This window comes from Microtus oregoni, unplaced genomic scaffold, assembly GCF_018167655.1.
Source record: "Microtus oregoni isolate MIOR12 unplaced genomic scaffold, Mior012 000024F_ref0000369, whole genome shotgun sequence".
Classification (NCBI taxonomy): domain Eukaryota; kingdom Metazoa; phylum Chordata; class Mammalia; order Rodentia; family Cricetidae; genus Microtus; species Microtus oregoni.
In genome coordinates, this window is record NW_024543083.1 from 30,854,666 (window position 1) to 30,876,597 (window position 21,932).

Sequence of the window (21,932 nt, forward strand, 5' to 3'; positions counted from 1 at the left end):
TTGGGCACTCATGCCTGAGACCTGCACTCCAGCCTTTAATTCCCTTTCTCTACTGACTAGATCTCAAACGCTTTTACTAGTGCATTCTATTAATGTCTCTTGATTTGTGGCAGAGAGTACAAATACAAGTCTATGCCAGATGTCTTCTTTTATAATATATTTGAAGGTTGTTTACATTCATCTCATAAATAACTACCATTAAAAATACAACATTATTATGGCAAAGATGCTGCAAAAGTATATTAACAATCATATAAAATACCAAATATTTTTAGTTTTACCTGCTATCAACAATGAGTGAGTGACTGTACTTTTGTCCTAAGTGACATTCACTTTAGTTTATATTGATTGAGGAAAAATAGTTTTTTATGTAATAAGTCACTACTAACTTGAATTTATTAAGCATTCACGGGAACAGTATCATTACCAAGTTTGTTGATAAAGTATAGAAAGGATCTGACATTCTCAGAGCTTGAAGGTTCAAGCAAATGGTGTACTTATACTATTTCTGGAAGACTGAATCGTAGCCAATAGTATACCTTTCCATGGCAAACTATACACATCCTTCTAGCTTTCATGCTTAGCCTTCACTAATTTTATTTTATGTGCCTGACTAGAAATAGGATTTTTCTTAAACCAAGATTTAAAAGAAAAAAAACTCTCAAATTTCTCGTTATAATAGCAAAAGAAAGATTATTACTCTCTAACAGTACTCTACTGGCTTAGCACAAAGATTAGTATATAACCACTTAATAACCATTAAGACAGTTGCTGAATGTCAGATTAGATAAAAATGTGTTATGATTATAAATGTGCTCCAAAAGGCATACATTTAATTCTTAACATTTGGAACCTTTGAAAGCAATATTACAACAAAATACTTTTTTCTATGTAACTTACTAAATTAATAGGGGGTTATACCAAATTAGGATAAGGTAGGTCTAAATTCCAGAAGGAATATTTTAAGAAAAATTAAATTTGGCCAAAGAGACACAGAGGTTAAATCAGTGAGAACAGCAATGTAGCTTTAGCTAGCAGAAGCTGGAGATTATAGCAGCGAACAGAGGGTTCTTCCTCAGAACCTCCAAGGTTAAATCAACTCTGTCAATGCACTGATTTTGAATTTTTAATTTCAGGAACTGTGAGGTTACAATCCATCTTGTGGCCATTTGTTACAGTAACTTTAGAAAATTAAGAAAAAATAAAAGAAAAATATGCTTTTTTAAAAAATATACAAAAAGTTCCTTCAGTGGTCAGACAAATCTGTTATGTGGTCAGACAAATCTGCTATTAACTTAGACTTAACATGGAGGCATGGCAAGAATTCATTTCCTCAGAGAGTGGCATTATACATAGAACAATCTTCTACAAGCTTATGATAACCTCAGAAAGTCTTCACACTGCTACTTCAGTAGAAATATATATTTGGTAATTTGCTAGTCTTTGTTTTTCTTCATTGGTAAGGAGAAACATCTGGCTACTATAGTCTTAAGATCTCAGGATAAACATAATAATACCAAAATGATTTGTAAACAATTATCTAATTATTATAGTGGTAGATACAAAATTCTTTTATTATTTAGTATAACATAGGTATATGGACTGTTAAGAACTACTGTCATATTTGTTTTTTTAATATTTATTTATTTATTTATTATGTATACAATATTCTGTCCGTGTGTATGTCTGCAGGCTAGAAGAGGGCACCAGACCCCACTATAGATGGTTGTGAGCCACCATGTGGTTGCTGGGAATTGAACTGAGGACCTTTCGTAGAGCAGGCAGTGCTCTTAACCTCTGAGCCATCTCTCCAGCCCCCCTACTGTCATATTTGTATGTTCTTTCTATGTCAATACATAACATTAAGATCTCTCTTTGGACACAGACTGTCACTTTACCTCTGCATTAACTTCCTCCAGTATTTCACAGATACTCCAGGCGCAATGGACAAGGCTTTGTCCCACTACAAAGTTGAGCAAGAACAGAAATGTACACATTTAGATGAGTTATATAATTCTAAGCAGACATTTTACAGATTCATGTTAGTCATAAACACTTTTTAGAGTTTCATAATATCAGGAATACAATAATAAGCTCTTTAATATAGTCCAAAACAGGTAAACAGCAACATATTGTAAAATAAAATACATGAAATTCTACTGTTTCAGGGAAAATCCTACTACAAACTTCGAAAGAATTATTAGTTTCTTTTGTTGAATAAATGCATCATTTCCATTGTATAACTTATTGTGTAAAAGCTATTTACTATCATAGCTTTCTTTAAAACTAAATCTGTCATATTTTATAACATGGGCAACATTTAAAGGTCATTCTTAATTCAAAACTGATTATTATTGTCACTTCAACATTTGGGTTTGAGGTCTAATAAGAAATGGAAGAGAAAATATTTTAAAATATCACTGCATAAATAAAAACTTCACTTTAATTAAGGCTTTCCAAAGCACTGGGGTCTATAATGCAATTAAGGCTAAAAGACTGGTAATTAACTTAAAAATTGAAGTTAAAATTTAAATAATATATTGAATATTATCTGTATACATTTTTTGTGTGCATATGCATGATATGCTAATCTTTTTTAAAACTGCATACTTAAATCATGTTAATAAACAGTTTCCTTAAATATGTTTTTACTAAAAAACGTCTTCATTGTAGGGGAATGGAGGAATAAACGTTGAAATGTAGATGAGCTTTAAATTCACTAAGCTGCTCCAATAAAAACATAAGTCTTGTAAGTGAAAAAGGGAAAGGCTTTCCTAATTTCATAGCAATAGGTTTCCTGAAATAGGAACTGTTCATAGAGTCATGATGACGAGTACGTATAAGTCGACTCCGATTCTGAAGAATTCAGGTACAATTCCAGGAGTAATTGAGGCCATTAGGATGTGCACAGTAGTACTACTACACAGCTTCAGAAATAGATTCCCAACTGAGAAAGGGATGTAGGGAAGAGTTTAAAATCTTGCCAGGCAGTTGTGGTGCACTCCTTTAATCCCAGCACTAGGGAGGCAGAGGCAGGTAGATCTCTGGGAGTTTGAGGCCAGCCTGGTCAAGCCTGCTCTACGGAGAGAGTTCCAGAACAAAAGCTATACAGAGAAACCCTGCCTGAAAAATAAACAAACAACCAAATAAAAAGTAAAAAGAAAAAGGAATTTAAAATCTCATATACTCACATGCAAACAAACATCAATGAAGAAGAATGTACCGTTCTCCTAAAACTTATCTATTCACTTGACACCCTGGCTTTAAGGGCTCTGTTGACATTGTAACATTTAATCAAACAGTCACAATATGAAAAATAAATAATTTTATTACTTTTAAATACTTTTAAGTGCCTATTAATCAGGATATTTTATTATTTATCAATTTGCAATTCATTTTTTATCTATATGTATGCCAAAAGTTATAAAAAGATAGGGGTTAAATTGTATTTTGCTACACTTTAATTTTACTTATGTTATTTATGCATTCCTTTGTTTTAGGTTGATTTTTATTTTTATTTAGGGTTATATGTATGTGTGTATCTATGTGAGTGCAGGCCACATGAGTGTGGGTATCTACAGAGGCCAGGAGAAGATGTCAGAAAAATGTGCTTTGTTGCTTTGGTCTCCATTAGAAATTGTAACAGTCCCCACCACATTTAAATGCACCCATTGAGGCATTCCTCTTTCAGCCAGGGTGGGATCTAGGTGTGCCAAGTGGAGGAGATGCTACTCGAAGCACATCAGCCAACACAGACCCATCACAACAGTCCTGGAGTAACTCTCACACTTCAGCACAGATGACAATAGCCACAAGGGCTTACAAAAACCAAGCACAGATGCTTGAAGTGCAGACCAACTTTCATGCTCTTGTAGGTCTGGTGTGGGTCTGGCGTTGCTAGCCTGGAGACCTCACTTTGCTAACTCCCTATGATACAACCTGGCACCTGCTTGTTAATTATATGGGGCAAAGTGAACTTCTATATGGAATTAGTTGAATTCCTAGTATGTGGGGTATCGTGGTCGACACAGTACTCTTCCTTTAATGGCACATTACCTCTCCGAGCTCCACCATCAGTTCACAGTATCTCTGAATCTGCCCTAATCTCAGGTGTATTTCAGCAGCTTCCTTCAGCTTTTTCTCCTTAGTAGGTGCGCCAATACCTCCACCGAACTTAGATACCTTGATTGTTGTGAGTTCTTGGGCTTCAGACTAAAGAGAAGATTATAAATAGATGAATGAGTATGAGAACAGGTATTTTAAGAGCATGTACTATTGGAAATTAAATATTTTAAAGTGATATTTTTATCTGTAAAATATGATCGTCTTTACACTGTTGTGAGCAGTTCGCAGAGTAAGCACTCTGGAAGCGGTGTGTCCCTCTTCCCTTATTCCCTCCCAGTGTGGGTTATCTGGAATCCCAGAGGCTGAACGCGGTGAGACACAACTGTTTAGACACACAGAAATGCTTTCCAATGGGACTGAAAATTACTGGCTCACTTCGGCTTCTATATAGTAGACCTGTTTTTCTACAACAGTTTCAGATATTTTGTTTGTGACTTAAGAATTCTCTTTTTATGAAGGGAAACAACAAATCTGATTCCTGGTGTGATTTCCGTGCTGTCTGAATCACTGCTTTTTATTAAAAATACATAAACTTTTGCTTTGTTGTTGTTGTTTTAGCTTCCAGGGCAGATTTTGTTGTCAGTGGTATATATTATCTCAGCAGGTGGTAGCTAATAGTGACAAGAGCCCATCAGCTAAGCTGTGACCACCTGAGGTAGCAGTAAAGATAAGACTTTTCATGGAGTCCCAACTCAATTTGAAGACTCATGTAATTTAATCTCTATAAACCATGGCTACCTTATTCTCGTATTTTCACTGCTGTTACTAATTTTGTCTTCTCAGTGTTTATTTCAGTCTACCAACCACTTTCTTGCTTCAGTGGGTAGAAAAGGAAAACTTCGGTGGAAGTATACCATGCTTGTGTGATCACTTACTGTTTTAAATTTAACCAGGTGTTTCGAGTGCATCATCCCTTTGTAGTAGTTCTGAGGAAGCAGGCTGTCATCTTGTCCTTTAATCACGGCCACCAGGTTCCACAAATTGTCACTGCCACCTGGAGGCTGGAAGGAATTATGAGATAATCAAAGAGAAATCCGCACACAAGAAAAATCCTCACAGCATTCTAGCCCTCAGAGGCATTACATCATACAGTCAATAAATTAACAGAAAACTAAGTACACATTCTTATTTTTTCTTGTGGATTTAGCTCCACCCTCTAATATTGTACAGATCATATTAAAATACTGAGCTGCAATGGTTCATGCAAATGGGCTACAGTTTAAAGATAAGACCTTTTCTCGTTGTGGTGACTTATTCTGCCTAAAGAGACAATGTCCACTTATAATTTCTATAATACTTACTGATAAACATTCTGAAAACAATCTTAGTTTTTTCACGTGAGGGTTACACGTTAGTTTTTCTGCTTCTTGTTTAACGTCTCTTGACACTTTCCCACACAGTAGAGGAGGGGAGCCTTGTTTTATAGCATTGTCTGAGGACAAAACACCATTCAGTGAGGACATTTTTCTTAGAGAACATTACTTAAAGATAAAATCAAGTGCATGCACATATTGAATACCAGTGTTCCCGATAATTTCTTCCCAAGATCTGTCTGCCAGAATATTGATTTGTAAAGGGGTGATTAAAGGTGTTAATGACCAGAGTCTCACTGTAGAATCACGGGAGCAGGAAGCCATAGTGAAGGGACGACTTGGATGACAAGTTAAACCTGATGGGAGAAAAAAAAAGTCTGCTTTAACAAAAGTAAACCTGGAACAATGCTTTAAAAACATATGCACGCTTTCATTAAACCATAACAGAACTAAAGTTATGAATAAATGTGGGCAATTCAAAGGCTCTCCCTCTGAACCAGGCTTCTACTTGTGTTTAATGAATAAAGGGAGGTAATAAGTTGGTTAGTATATCCTATAAATATAGTTAGAAACGCGTGGTTATAAGAAAGCAACATTTCACTTGTTAAGCAGTAATTACACTGGAATTCCATCTGGGCGTATGAAACCTATGAATTAACGGACGAATAAAGGAACCTTCTAATTTCAAAATGAAAAGCTCAAGGCATTTAAGTGTAGACATCAGAAAAAGAATTATATATTATATTTTATTAAAATATTTATTATGTTAAACTACTGAGACTCAGGCCTCCATTAAACTTATCAGTGGCCGGGTCCTACTCTGGCAGGTGATAATGGTTGGAAGTAAAGGACTTTCTTTGGGTGATCTGTTCATATTTAGCTTATCATGGCTGGCTCCTACATGGAGCTCCACAGCCTCTGCTTTGAATAGTTATTCTAACTGTAGAGAAGTTCACTGCATATATAAGCTTTAGGTCTGGTTAATTTTGGTATGTAAGTTTTTTGTTATTATTTTTTTTTTTAAATATTTGCAAGTATCGCTGTGGGGCAGGTAGCACACACCGTTAATCCCAGCACTTGGGAGGCAGAGGCAAATGGATCTCTGTGAGTTCAAGACCAGCCTGGTCTGCAGAGCCAGTGACAGGACAGGCTCCAAAGCTACAGAGAGAAAATCTGTCTCGAAAAATCAACAAAAGAAAGAAAAAGAGAGAAAGAGAGAGAGAGAGAGAGAGAGAGAGGGAGGGAGGGAGGGAGGAAGGAAGGAAGAAAGAAAGGAAGGAAGAAAGAAGCCATGTCTTGAAAGGACAAGGGAAAAATATTTGCAATTATTTATTTATTTATTCATTCATTCATTTTGGTTTTTCAAAACAAGGTTTCTTTATGTGGCTTTGATTATTCTGGAAGTAGCTTTGTAAACCAGGCTGTTCCTGAGCTCATAGAGATTTTCTTGCCTCTGCCTCCTAAATGCTGGGATATAAAGCTTATGTTGCCACCATCTAGTTTTGCAAGTTTTTTCTTATAATAAACTTCATACAATTAAAGTTATATATATATATATTATATACACAAACAAATTATATATATATATATATACATACACACACACAACCACACAACTCAATGAACTTCTCTGCAGTTAGAACAATCATTCAGAGTAGAAGCTATGGAACTACACATTAAATTATATATTTTATATATATAATTATAATTTATAATATATTATTATATATATATACTGAGTCTCAGTAGTTTAACCTGAAGCAGTGCCTGGTTGCAGGAAGGACCATAAACTAAGATTACCTGAGCACCACCCAAGAACAGACAATCCAAAGGAAATGCCTAACGTTCCAACCACTGTAGATAGGATCACATGCCAGTACACTCATCAGGACACGCCTAGACAAATGTCAGCCAATCAGGAGTCCTGAACCTCAGAAACCCCTCACCCCTACCTTTACTACTATAAAAACCCAATTCTAATTGTATTCGGGGCTCTCCATTTATTCCAATACGTTGGACATGTGGAGGGTCCGAGTTTGCAAACTTGCATAAAATAAAGGCTCTTTGCTTTTACACATGGAAAAATAAAATAAAATATTTATTATGTATATGGAATTTTATAAATGAGTACTAGAATATTCTACTCCTTCCCTCTCACGCCTTACTTCTCAGACTCAGGTGTATCTTCTATAATTATTGTTGTTTTATATGAACATATGTGTGTGTTTGTATATACACATAGCCTACTGATCCTATCTAGTGTTGTTCATATATATACGTATTTAGGGCTAGCTACTTGAGATCTGATGACCTACTGAATATTCATCCCTGGAAAAAAATGATTTTTCCTTTCTCAGATGGTGCGGGAGAATTGTCTGTATTCTGTCAATCATATTTTAAATAAATGCTGATTGGCCAGGCAGGAAATAGAAATGATGTAACGAGAACAGGAGAATTCTGGGAAGGAGGAAGCTAATTCCTCCCACTCCTGCCCAGATCACCGAAGCAACAGGATGTGATCTGCCTCACTAAAAAAGGTACTGAGCCACATGGCTAACATAGATAATAAAAATGGGTTAATCAAGATGTGAGAGTTAGCCAATGAGAGGCTAGAGCTAATGGGCCAATCAGCTTATAATTTATGGAGACCTATGTGTGATTTTTTTGGGGGGGCTAAACAGTTATGGGGTACCGGGCGGGACAGAAGACAACAACAAACAAGCAGACCTGGACCCTCCATGTTACACTCAGAAGTCACTGACTGCCTTAACTAGAAGGCTACTAGGGAAAGCAAATGGTTGTGAAGGCAAGGATTTGATCTGCTTTGCCTAGAGCATGTTTTTAACTCTTCATCTGCCTACTTACTCCCAGCAAGGCTTTAGAATAACAGAAAATGCAAATACAAATGGGTAATTTGCTTTCTTATTTTAAGCTTAGCTGTACTAACAATTGTAATATTCAAGAAAAAAAACACTGCCTGCAATAACTTCAAATAAAGTAATGGACAGATGATACTGGCTCATTTTGTGTATCAACTTGACACATACTAGAATCGTCAGAGGAAGGAGCCTCAGATGAGAAAAATGTTTCAATTCGATAAGATCCAGCTGTAAGGCATTTTCTGTAAGGCGTTTTCTCACTTAGTGATCAATGTGGGAAGGCCCAGCCCATAATGGGTAGTGCCGTGCCTGGGCTGTTGGTCTTGAATACTATAAAAAGGTAGGCTGAAGAAGCAATGAGAAGCAACCTAATAAGCAGCTCCCTTCCATGGACTCTGCCTCAGCTCCTGCCTCTGAAATCCTGCCCCATTTGAGGTCCTGTCCTGACTTCCTTCCGTGATGAACAGCAATGCTGATGTGTTTGCCAAATAAACCCTTTCCTCTCCGACTTGCATTTTGGTCGTGGTGTTTTGTCGCAGCAATAGAAACCCTAACTAATACAGTAGTTAAGTTGTATCCATGCCATTATTAATTTCATATTCTTTGGCTATTTTTGGCAATTCTAATAGTTTTATTAAAAAATAGATGTGTTTTCTCCAATGTGAAATAGTGTCATTTCAAGATGAAATGCTGTGACTTATTTAAAAATACTGCATTGCCCTAAATATAAGCATCATAATTACGGCAAAATAACAAATACATGGAAAAAATTTACCATATACATCTGCACCATGATCATACACAGTGTCTAGGCAAACTCCATCTCGAGTATCCCATACTTTGATAGTATAGTCCCAGCTTCCAGATATTAGCAGGTACGGAATCTCTGTATTCCACATTAATCCCCTTACAGGTGCAGTGTGTCCATTGAGAATGTTTATACAAGCATCTTGAGTATAATCCCAGATTCGAATAGAGCTGAAAGACAGTTTTATGTCTATATTATAATTTATACCAAATAGTAACATTGTCTTATTACAACACGATGCTTATTTCTTAACATATTTAAAAAGATTTTTTTGGGGGATTGGAGAGAAGGTTGGTAGGCTAAGAGCAATAGATACTCTTCCAGAAGATATGGTTTCAATTCTCAGCACTCACAAGGTGGCTCATAACCATGCATAACTCTAATTCCAGGTGATTGAATGCCCTCTTCTGGCCTCCTTGGGCACTAAACATGTACAAGGTGCACAGAGGAAAGCAAAGCACCTCCTATGTGTGTAGAACAATAAAAAATTTAAAAGCATTTTATGTACAAGACTTGTGAATTTTCTCTTTACAGTGACATAAATGAATATATTAGAGTTGTCTATTCTAACATAGTTTTTCATTTCATTGGTAATTTATCATGGATACCAAACACAGTGTTTTAGAATTTTTAAAAACAATTTTTGTTATTATTTTTATCAGTTTGTTTTGATTTTTATTTTGTTTTTATTTTTGTTTGGGGAGAGAGAAGAAGAGAGGGAACATGAAGGAGAAGCTGGGAAAGGGGAAGGAAAATGATCAAAATATATTATATAAAAATTTTAATCAAAAGAAGAAAAGATAATCTTTCAGAATTTATATGAATAAGAAAGGAATTAGTATGAACCAGCAGCTCTAAAAAGACTAACTAGGTTACCCAGGACAATGTTTAAAAGTTAAAGATGCATTAGAAATGTATAAATGTAATTATACATTTATATTTAATTACATGTAATTACTACATGGGGAGTAAACAACCTGAATTTAGTAAAGGCTTCTAATTGTCATTAAAACGAAAATAGCACGTCTTTACAGATTAAATTTTAGAAAATTATGAGATGACACAGTTTTCCATGCAGAATGCAATTTAGATATTGAACTCCATGCTGACAGACTGGAATAGTCTCATGAATAAAAGTATATCCAACTTCATACAATAATCATACTAAAAGTCATATTGCAAATGATTTCTCCTAGTTAGTTGGAATTTAATCCAAAAAAAGCAAAGGTGAAAATCCTCAGCTATCCAATAAGAATCTGGAGGTATTATACACTATGACTTTAATTTATACAAGTAAGGTTATTGTTAACATAATTTTCTCTTCAAAAAATGATTAAACAAATTATAATCTCAAAAGTAAAGGAAAATACACAATATTTCAGAAACTCTTGCCAATAGAAAAAAGTGTAAAATTGTTCCCATTTCCAATGTTTTGCTTTAAGATAAATTTTATAGTCAGTTTTTATTCCAGTTTTGACAAGAATACAAACGTTTTCTACATTAAACATAAAATGTTATAAATTATCTCAATTTATAAATATTTATTTCAGATCTTTGTAATTTTATAATTATTTTTCTATAAATATTCTTGATAATAAGCTAGAAATGAGCATTCACATTGAGGAAAATAAATAAGACAATTAAAATCAAGAATACAGCGGCAGTGTGAACAGGATAGGATTTAATTTAGTCTTCAGAACTTATTTTGACTCCTTCTTAGTTGTCTACATGTTAAGTGCTTATATCTCTCCATAAATTGTTATTACAACATATGCATATCTGGGAAACTGCAAGCTTATGATTTAAAGAACAAGAATATTAGAATCCAAAAATACATACCCATCATCAGAACCACTGCAGAGAATTCCTTCCCTCAGAGGAGACCACTTAACATGGAAGACTCGTGCTGTGTGCCCACTAAACACCTTCAGTGGCTGACTAGAGCTAGTGGCTACACAGAAGATCCGGACGTTTTTGTCTTCACAGCCAGTGGCTATCATATCTCTGAAATGCCACCCATGGAGTGTTAAAATATGACAATCAAAGATTAACTACCACTAACAATTTTAAAAGACGTTCTTCTTGCTTCCTTGATATAAAATATATTAGCTATAATTGCACAGCTGCTCATTTGTGGAAACTGAATGGTTGTGTAGTTTCATTCTCAGTGTTCATTTTTCATTGGCTGATTTTGTGCTTCCTTTATTATAGACCCGAAGTTGACTTTCAGCATCTCAGGCTTAAAATTTCTTATGCTTCTCAAATAGTACTTTTTCATTTATTTTGTCTTATGACGGTGCCACACAGTGAGTGATGAGATTTGTTTACTTATTGCTCACCCAATTATTATGATACACAATAGACCTTTTTTTTTCTTTCTGTGGAATATTTCACCTAAGGTTGAACATAGATAATATCTACCTGGTTCTCAGTAAAAAAAACTAATTTTTAAATTTTTATTTTTGTCTTTTGTTGTATTTCCCACTTACTCAACCTCCCCCCTTCTCCCAGGATCTACCCTTCCCAGCTCCACATCTTTCTAACAAATTTTGTGTAGAAATGAAATAGAAATAAAATGTTTCTCCTAAAGAAAGTTTTTGAGGGTCTTCTGGATTCTCTTTATTATCTAAAGAAGAAGACCAGGAGGAGACCGGATCTTTCATCTATATCTAAAACGTTGCTGTCTCTAAGACTATACAATACCGATTGTCTTCCAAGATCTAATGAATTTTTTTATGCTTAAAAAGGGAGCCTGCATTTTTGTTCTACAATCAGGGGGATAATATTCAGGAATTTACCCAGAAGAATGGTGTTTGAAGCTCTGTGTTTCCTTTTGTTCTTTGTACTGGGGGTAGAAGCTCTAGGATCTCACATGTGCTGGGCAAGCCTTTACCTCTGCTTGCTCCCAGACCTATGTTTTAAATGTTCAATGACCACAGTCTAACAAATATGACTGATGCTGGCTATTTAATCACATAGTGAACCCCGAGTTTGCATTTGTGTGAATTAAATAAAATCAATCTTGGGTCAGGAGGCCGAGTTAGCAAATAATTGATAGAAAGTCATCATAGAGAGCCAGAAGGAGTCTGGAAGATGAGAGAGAGATGCGCAGAAAGTAGGGAGGGACTTTGTGTGGAATGGGTTTTAATTTTTGGAAGGAGGGGAAGGGCCATTTCTTTTTCAGAGAAGCAGGCAAAGAGAAAAGGTCAGCTAGTTGCTACCTCTCTGAGCTAGCAGGTTTTCAACTAGCTTCTGGCTCCCAAATCTTATTGATAAATAAAACGAGGGAGATTTAATTAAAATCATTTTTTTTTTTGGTGGCAGCCACAGAGCTGGTGCCTGTGGGAACAAAATTGCCAGCAGGTTGCAGGCTGAGCAGCTGGGCCACTGGCAGAGAAGCAGGCCTGTAACTACAGAGCCACAGGTACTGGCTGAACGGCAGCAGACTAAAGTGTAGCCTCTGTTCTGATGGGAAAACAACAGGTGACAGAGAAAAGGCAGACATCATAAGATATGTAACTTCTGAAAGGACTTTGAAGGAATCCAAAACCAACCCTATAAATACCCAAACTGCATAATATCTGGAAAGGGCATGTTGGGATATAATATTCAGCAATAACCACAGGTCATGAGGAACTGAGTCAGATTGTATTCAGCAATAGTACAGCTGTAAAAAACTGCTTAGTCCCAACCTGATACTTCCTGGTAGTGTGTGTGTGTGTGTGTGTGTGTGTGTGTGTGTGTGGCCCCAAACTCTCTAAATGTGATTCACCTTCATCCCATGGAAAGGTTGGGGCCTCTTGCAATTTCAATATAGTAGTCTCAGCCTGTTGAGACTGATTCTGCTTTTTTTTCTTCCAAGTATAACCAGCATTGGTGGTTATGATAGGGCATGAAATGATAGGGTATGGAAAACACCACCACCACCAAAGCCTCCTGCATGGCAGCCTTTGTTGTCAATGATTGTTAGTCTTCAAGACAAGAAATGCGGGGGAATGTCAGCCTGGTCATGAGCTAATTTTGTATATCAGCTAGTTATATGCTAATAAATTCTGTTATCGACTGGAGCATACCTACTGGAAGAAACACAGATCCATTATTTTGTATTGTATATTATTTGTTTCAGGAAGCATGTTTTTAATTATGCTTTCGATATTTAGTACAGGGAAACATAAGAGAATTCATGGTGTTTCTGACAATATCTAAAGATAGCTTCCATTTAAAACAGACTACTTATACCCTATAAAAGAAGGTTTTAAGCAAAATTATTTGAAGTGCAGTCAGTTGGAGGTCCAATTTTACTGGAATTTTACTTGTATTTAATTTTAAATGGAAGTTGATTCTTACAGGATAAGTAGTTCTCATGCAAGCCTGTCTTTCAAATCCACCCACTGAAGTTCTACATCTTGGGAAATTATGCAACGCAGAGGCTGTTGACTGTGTGGGGGGAGGGGGGGGTAGAAAGTCAATGCAGAACTGCTGAGATGCTTAAAGAAATTAGAAAAAGAACCATGTTTGTCTAGGAGTCACACATTGGATAGGCTCACTTCTAATTTTTATTAGTTTTATTAGCAGTGTGTTTTTCTCCAGTGTATCATAAAATGATTTTGAAGATGGTAAATCGTATTTTTAAGTCATATAAGGAAGCACCTTGGTGCTAGGGAAATTCCTGTGAGTCCGCACGAATGACTCCAGCTAAGAATCCTAGCAATAGAGGAGAGGGTGCCTGAACTGGCTTTCCCCTATCATCAGATGTGACTACCCTAATTGTCATCAGAGAACCTCCATCTAATAACTGAAGGAAGCAGATACAGAGATCTTCAGCCAAGCTCTGGGCTGAGCTCCTGGAGTCCAGTCAAAAAGAGAAAGGGGCGATTATATGAGTAGGAGGGTTCAAGATCACGATGGGGAATCCCACAGAGACAGCTGACCAACTCAAACTAGTGGGAGCTCATGGACTCTGGACTGACAGTTGGGGAGCCCGTATGGGACCAAACTAGGCCTTCTGAATGTGGATGACAGTTGTGCTTTGTCTGTTTGTGGAGCCACAGGCTTCCTGGTGCATGAGTTGGTAAGAGTCCAATCTCTATGGTGGGATGCCTTGTTTAGCCTTGATGTTGAGGAGAGGGGCTTGGTCCTGCCTCAATTTGATATGCCAGGCTTAGTTGCCTCCCCACTGTAGGCTTTACACTCTCTGAGAAGTGGGTAAGTTGAGGAAGTGGGGAGAAGCAGGAGGAGGAGTGAGTGGGGTAACTGGTTGGTATGTAAAGCAAAAAAAAAAGAGAGAGAGAGAAAAAGAGAGAGAGAGAGGAAGAGAGAGGAAGAAGAAGAAGGAGAAGGAGAAGGAGAAGGAGAAGGAGAAGGAGAAGAAGAAGAAGAAGAAGAAGAAGAAGAAGAAGAAGAAGAAGAAGAAGAAGAAGAAGAAAAGAAAGTACCACGGACTACAAAGAGCCAAAACAAATGGACAGTTACTGTGCTCTTCATCTGCCAGAAAAAGAAATTAATATCCAAGGAGAATAGGTATTATCTACGGGAGTAGCTTTAAAGTTCTGTTTCCAATCTCTCAAATACAATTATTATTTGGAAAAACGAACTTACTTGTTGTTTTGACTCCAATCACAACCGAACACTGCAGCTGGGTGTTTGTACTTGTGTAGAAGTTTACCATCAATTGTTCGGATGATACTAAAATTAGGTAAACAAAGTCATAATTGCCACTTTCAAAGGTCAGTATTCTAAGATAAAAGCCATCTCTGAAATTGCAAAGAACATTTAAAGGAAAAAGAGGTGCTAGATGTGGGGACACAGGAGACAGAGGGATATAGATGACTATGAGTTCAAGGCCAACCTGGTCTATATAAAAAGGTCCAGGTCAGTGAAGGTTATACAGAGAGACCTGGAAACACACACACACACACACACACACACACACACACACACACACACACACACGAGTCAACCATGAGGGAAGTTCTTCCCACCATTATCACCTGCCAGTGTAGGGCTCAGTCTTGATAGGCTTAATGGAGGTCTGGGTCTTAGTAGTTTACCCTGAAGCAATACCTGGTTGCAGGAAGGACCACAAACTGAGATTACCCAAGAACCACCAAAAAACAGACCATCCAACAGAAATTCCTAATGTTCCAACCTTTGTAGATAGAATCATCTTCCAGCACACACTCACCAGGAGACCCCTAGATAAATGTCAGCCAATCAGGGGTCCTAAACCTTAGAAATCCCTTACCACCCCCCCCCCCCCACCCCGACCTTTACTACTATAAAAACCCAGCTGAAACTGAGCTCGGGACTCCCCCATTATTTCAATACATTGGACACAAGGAGAGACTGAGTTTGCAAACTTGTATAAAATAAAGGCTCTTTGCTTTTATATACAGGACTTAGTCTCCTTGTTGGTTATTGGGGGACTTCGCGGATCTAGGCATAACAACACACACACACACACACACACACACACACACAAATGATGATACCAATTACAAATCTACTTCACATAATATGAATTACCATAATCCATTTAGATCAAATTATAGGTGATAACTGATTCAGAAGCTATTTGGTTAAAAAGTTTTCTTAATTATAGAAAAATATAATTTCAAGTACTACCAGATATATAACAGATGTATTAGATTTTCAGCTTGAAATTTAAGTGCTTAAAATTTATTTTGCTTGCTCATTCACAAAATTCATTCAATGCACTATTTCACCAAGACCGAAACTTACATTACAGTATTTTCCCTGGTGTATATTCAGTAATGCAACTTAAATTCAGAGATCCTTAATACAGAAAAGTGTCCTTTATTATTTGATAATAGGAAATAATCTCTGTTAGCTTATTTTATTATTGTCACAATACAAGTCTATTGACTCCCCTGGAGATTAATCTCTTTAGAAGATGCTTTTATTTTATTTTATTTTTTTAAATAAACTTTCTTTTTTCATTTTACATACCAATCCCAGTTCCCACTCCCTCCCCTCCTCCTATTCCCGTCATCTCCCCCAACCCACTTTCCATCCACTCCCTAGAGAGGGCAAAGCACATTGCTCCAAGGAAGGACCAAGGCCTTTCCTACTGGTATCCAGGCTAAGTAAGGTATCCATCCAAAGAAAATGGGTTCCAAAAAACCAGTACAAGCAGCAGGGACAAATCTTGGTGCTACTGTCAGTGGCCCTGCAGTCTGCTCTAGCCATACAACTGTCACCCACATTCAGAGGGTTTAACTTGGTCCTATGCTAGTTCCTTCCCTGTTTGGCTAGAGTTAGTGAGCTCACATTAGCTCAGGTAAGCTCTTTCAGGGGGTGGCCCATCATGATGTTGACCTCTTCGTCCATATTCTCATTCCTCCCACTCTTCCACAGGACTTTGAGAGTTCAGTCCAGTGCTCCACTGCAGGTCTCTCTGCCCTGGTCTCCATCAGTTGCTGGATAAAGGTTGTATGGTGACATTTAAGATTGTCATCAATCTGACTACCGGGCAAGGCCAGTTAAGGCACCCACCCTCTCCATTATTGCTTAGGATCTTAGTTGGAGTCGTCCTTGTGGATTTCTGGGAAATTTTTCTAGTGCCAGGTTTCTTGCTAGCCCCATAATGGTTCCCTCAATCAAAATATCCCTTTCCTTGTTCTCCATCTCTGTCCTTCCCCATTTTTTTTTTTTTTTTTTTTTTTTTTTTTGGTTTTTTGAGACAGGGTTTCTCTGTAGCTTTGGTGCCTGTCCCGGAACTAGCTCTTATAGACCAGGCTGGCCTCGAACTCCCAGAGATCCACCTGCCTCTGCCTCCCAAGTGCTGGGATTAAAGGCATGGGCCACCACCACCCGGCCCTTCCCAGACCTTGATTATCCCTTCCCCTCAAGTTCTTCTTTCCCCTCCCCTTCTCCTCTCCTCCTCTCTTTCAACCATCTCTTTTCCTCCTCACCCCTATGCTCCCAATTTGGTCAGGAGATCTTTTCTATTTTGACTTTCCTGGTGGATCTATATGTGTTTCTCTTAGGTTTATTGAAGGTTTAGCTAGAGCAATAAGACAACAAAAGGAGATCAAGGGTATACAAATTGGAAAGGAAGACATCAAACTTTCACTATTTGCAGATGATATAATAATAATATACATAAGTGACCCCAAAAATTCTACCAGGGAACTCCTACAGCTGATAAATACCTTCAGTAATATGACAGGATATAAGGTTAACTCAAAATAAATCAGTAGCCCTTCTATATACAAATGATAAAGACACTGAGAAAGAAGTCAGAGAAACATCACTCTTTACAATAGCCACAAATAACATAATATATCTTGGGGTAACACTAACCAAAGAAGTGAAAGACCTGTTTGACAAGAAATTTAAGTCTTTGAAGAAAAAAATTAAAGAAGATATCAGAAAATGGAAAGATCTCCAATGCTTTTGGATAGGTAGGATCAACATAAAAAAATGGCAATCTTACCGAAGGCAATCTATAGATTCAATGCAATCCCCGTCAAAAATCCCAACACAATTCTTCACACACCTTGAGAGAACAATACTCAACTTCATATGGAAAAACAAAAACCCAGGACAGGTAAAACAATCCTCTACAATAAAGGAACTTCTGGAGGCATCACCTTCCTTGACATCAATGCAGCAAGGAAAACAAAACAACTTGGTGTTGGCATAAAAACAGAGATGTTGACCAGTGGAGTCGAACTGAAGACCCGGATATTAATCCACACACCTATGAACATCTGACTTTTGACAAAGAAGCTAAAATGGAAGATGCTTTTGAACTGCATTAGGCTTGTCAAAACTTTGTAGGTGCCTGCACACTGGGGATGAGTGATGCTCACAAATGAAGCTAAATAATGTACTGAAGATGTGTGGTGAAGTTAATCGTGGATTCTTTAGTTTTAAAAATCTTATGCATGTCTTTTAGACTTTAGTAAATACCAATTATCAACTCACTCTTTAAGGAGGAAAGCCACTAATGGTGGCTTGTTAAGCATGCTTTTGTTTACCTTTGTTCTTTTTCTTCCAGTTCTAATTTTCTAAATGAGGGTGAAAAAAATTGGACTTCATACAGCAAAATCTAATGAAGACAAGTTTCCCCACCCTCAATGAGCAACCCTCAATGATGACTCAATTCCTAATACAAGGTAGCATTGACTTAAAACATGGTAATTATTTCTGTATGGGTTTTTACTTGGAAATTCGCTTTTTCCTGGGACTTGTAAGAAGTAAGAAAGCATGTATGCCTGAAACACAGTGAAATCAGCTCCAGGGGAGGGTTTTTCACTTTACTGTCCTATTCCTACTTTCAACAGTGTGGAGCCTGAGAAATGTGGGCCCTTTCCACCTTGTCTGAGGGTCAGAGAGTTTGGAGGTTACTCAAATGATGGACAAGGTAGTTGGGTTTCCCAACTCAGGATGCTGGCGATTGCTTGGTTCTTTTAACATTAAAATAGCTTATCCTAGTAAGTCCATGCCATCCAGACAGGTGGTCAGAATATGTAAATGTACTTCTGCTCCTTCTTTTGTAACTATGAGGTCACCTAGGGAAGGGCAGCCTTCAACATACATGACCTAGAACACTTTGGCTACCTAGACTACAGAATGCTAATGATATGCTGTCTCAGAGTGAAAAAGTGATTGACTTTGTGAGTTATCCTTATATCAAGTTAATAAAGTCTTTTGGTGTCTCCCCCCATTTACATTGGGTATAAAACCTTTGGAAAAATAAATGAGGGTGATTTCAGGATTTCAGTCACTGGAATGCCCTTCCAATATTATCTATGGCTTTTGTCATGTTATTTTTTTATGCCTCTTCATATTCTTTAGTTATATTTCCAAAATTCCCATGCCCCTACCCGGGCAAGAGGTGATTTTGTTGAGATGGGTCCTTGACACACAGGTTTCATCCTTTTACAAATAGTGGAATCTGTAAATCTGGGAGTATTTATATTACTTAGTGTCTCTTAAGTTTTCTGAGAAATTGAGTACTCGAAGGGCAGTTTCTTCCTTCAGTTTAATATTTTCACTTAGAAGGCAATGTCTCTGCCAGGCATGGTGGCACACACTTATAATCCCAAACTTGGAAGGTGGCAGCAGGAGGATCAGAAGTTCAAGGTCATCCTCAGCTCCATAGGGAGTTGAAGGCCAGTCTAAGACTTAAAAGACCGTTTAAAAAAAATCTATATTTGGTTCATTTTTTTTATTTTGAAAAGGTTTTGTATTGCATTGTTCTTTAGCAATAATATATCACACCAATATAGCATGTGTCTATATGGGGATTTAAATAAAATTTATAATGGAACATTGTACAAACAAAATATACAACTGAGATGACCAAAGGTGTCCTTTCTAGACAGATTAGCTTCATATTATCAGATATAGTACTTACCAAAAACCATCGCCACTGCAGGTTGCTATTCGTTTAGAATCTTTATGACTCCAGGCAATGTAGAATATTCCATTTTTTCCATGCTTGAAAAAAATACAACAGTTGTCAGTAAAAGTTAATTTACCCCTTTTAAAACTTTAGTTATTTCTAGGAATAACTTTTATTAGTAACTTAGTCTAGGTGACACCAACATAAACATTAATGTCAATGACAATTTTATTTCTGTGTGTGGTGTGCATGATAAGTGTATGTTCATATATGTGCATGTATGCCATGACAAGTGTTAGGAGCAGTGAACCCCCAGATCCCGAATTTCTGGTAAACAACTTGTTTTCCCCTGATCTGGGTGCCTACAGCTGCTCTGAGCACGAGACCCTAAGGAGTTCCTGATGGCAGGGGAATGGTTTCTGATGGGTTTGGCTGGGGCATGGCTATCCCTATATAAGCTGCCCCTGTACACAATAAAGGGGGCATTCTTGGGGCATTTTGGCATCAAGGATGACCTGTGTCTCTCTCTGGCTGTCTCTCTGTGTTTCAATCTCCAGCCCCTTGCCCGGTTCATGAATGATAAGGTGGCACAGAAGGGCATCCTGTGCCACAGACAAGTATACCATTTTCCATGCACATCCACAAGACCCATGTTCTCCACTTTTGTGGCAAGCAGTTTATATACTTGAACTTCTCCCCAATTTTAGGTTCAAAGTGGGCCCCCCAAGTAGTAGTGCCGCTGGCCATGTCCTAAATGACAGTGTAGGCTCAGTACCGGCTGGACTCTGATTGGATAAACAGGATAGCTACTTAAAGTCAGCATTCCTGGAATCTCGCAAAGTGGGCTTCCATTTGTCAGGAGAAGCCATTACTTCCCTTATCCGCCTCTGCAGCTGATTGCATCCTGCAATGGGAACTCTCGCTCCTATTAGCTCAAACTAATCCACAACAGATCAAAGTCCTACAACTAGCTCCCAGGCCATAGCTCCCAGGCCATTCTGTCCCACTCCCACTACTCTGTCTCCTAGGCTGTTCCAGCTTACATGCTTCCTCCTCCACACAGCCTGTCTTTCATCATCTGGTAAGGCTCTCCCTGCACTTTTGATAATCTCTTTGTCTTCTGGAAGATAGCCCGACAGTTTCAATTCCCCAATAAACCTTTCTTTCTACTCATGGCGTGGTCTAGCTTGGTGGTTTCACCAGGCCCTCCTCAGAACCTGAATACATATTTTAAGAATATATAAAGGAGTGGCCACTCTTAAAAACAGATTTAGTAAGCATAAAATAGGCTCTTGTTTGTGTTGTACACAAAGTTAAAAGTTGAAATTGGCCTCTTTGGCCATCCAGAGGATTCAGACTGACTATTGGTCCCTGTGAAGTTCATCATATGATTGCTGATATTCACCTTCTTGCATTCAAACACAGATAATGTATAAAGTATGATGACAAGGTATACCACAACTAATGTCTAAGGTATAATGTCAGTATGGTTTTTCACTCATGTTGTTCTAGCTTCAAAGGCTTATTTTCATTAAGATACCTGGAAAATGTCTAGGACTGGGAAACACCCAAGAAGTATAGTTACAGCTCATACAAGGAGAACATTTAAACCACATGGAATGTATATCTTTTATCAACTGTGGGAGGAGAAAATAAAAGCTGCAACCAACCCATTCCCAGATTGTAGTCAAACTTTCTTTGTTTCATGAACTGCTTAAATAATGTATGCTATTAGAGTAAAGTAAAAAATATTTATAACCTCTATTTTAAGGTTGATTTATAAAAACATATACTCAAACTGTTAAAACAATTTTCAGTGGTTTTCATTTCTTTGAAGAGCCACAGAAGGCTAATTTATACAAGTGAATTAAAAGTGAGATTAGTCCCTCTATATTTGTAAAGTGCATATGTACTTTTTAAGAATGTTACGATTATTCATTTTGTTTGTAGATATTAGAGAGCGCTAATGGCATTAAGGATAGATACCACTTTCATACCCAGCAGCTTCTAAAATCAAGATCTCAGACTTTGAGATCTTTAATTTCTGGTCAGAAAAATGTGATCTGAATATCTCTGGACCAGATGAATCCATGACATTCTATCTGAATTGCTCAATGATCCTAAGATTTCTCTCTTCTCACAGGTTTTCTGGTAAAGAAGAAGAACATACTACTGCCTTTTTCTGTAAGAGATAATTTCAACAGACATGATGATCATCTATACAGGAAAACACTCTTTAGGAAAACTGTCTATAGACTTTAAAAAAGACATAAAACCTACTTAAACAGGTAAGTGGACACAAGACCTTCAGGAAGCTTAGAGGAAGGCCATAGAGAGGTCCTGGTTACATTGTGACCTATAGTTCTGTCTTTCCGGTCTGTAATCGTTTCCAGTGGATCCCAGAAAACATCCTATGATTTTTTTAAAAAGAA

The 21,932-nt window shown here is 37.4% G+C and overlaps 1 protein-coding gene across 2 annotated transcripts in view; it reads right to left on the bottom strand.

Moving 5' to 3' along the window:
• Positions 1 to 21,932, bottom strand: part of Wdr17 (WD repeat domain 17) — an 82,040-nt gene that overhangs the window by 20,346 nt on the left and 39,762 nt on the right. For both annotated transcript variants that reach the window (XM_041673728.1, XM_041673727.1), the window contains 9 exons: positions 19,513 to 19,595; positions 14,724 to 14,810; positions 10,965 to 11,129; positions 9,093 to 9,295; positions 5,645 to 5,794; positions 5,427 to 5,557; positions 5,001 to 5,126; positions 4,057 to 4,212; positions 1,899 to 1,963 (listed from right to left, as the gene is read on the bottom strand). In XM_041673728.1, coding sequence (XP_041529662.1) covers positions 1,899 to 1,963; positions 4,057 to 4,212; positions 5,001 to 5,126; positions 5,427 to 5,557; positions 5,645 to 5,794; positions 9,093 to 9,295; positions 10,965 to 11,129; positions 14,724 to 14,810; positions 19,513 to 19,595 — 1,166 coding nt within the window. The remainder of the gene's footprint in view (positions 1 to 1,898; positions 1,964 to 4,056; positions 4,213 to 5,000; positions 5,127 to 5,426; positions 5,558 to 5,644; positions 5,795 to 9,092; positions 9,296 to 10,964; positions 11,130 to 14,723; positions 14,811 to 19,512; positions 19,596 to 21,932) is intronic.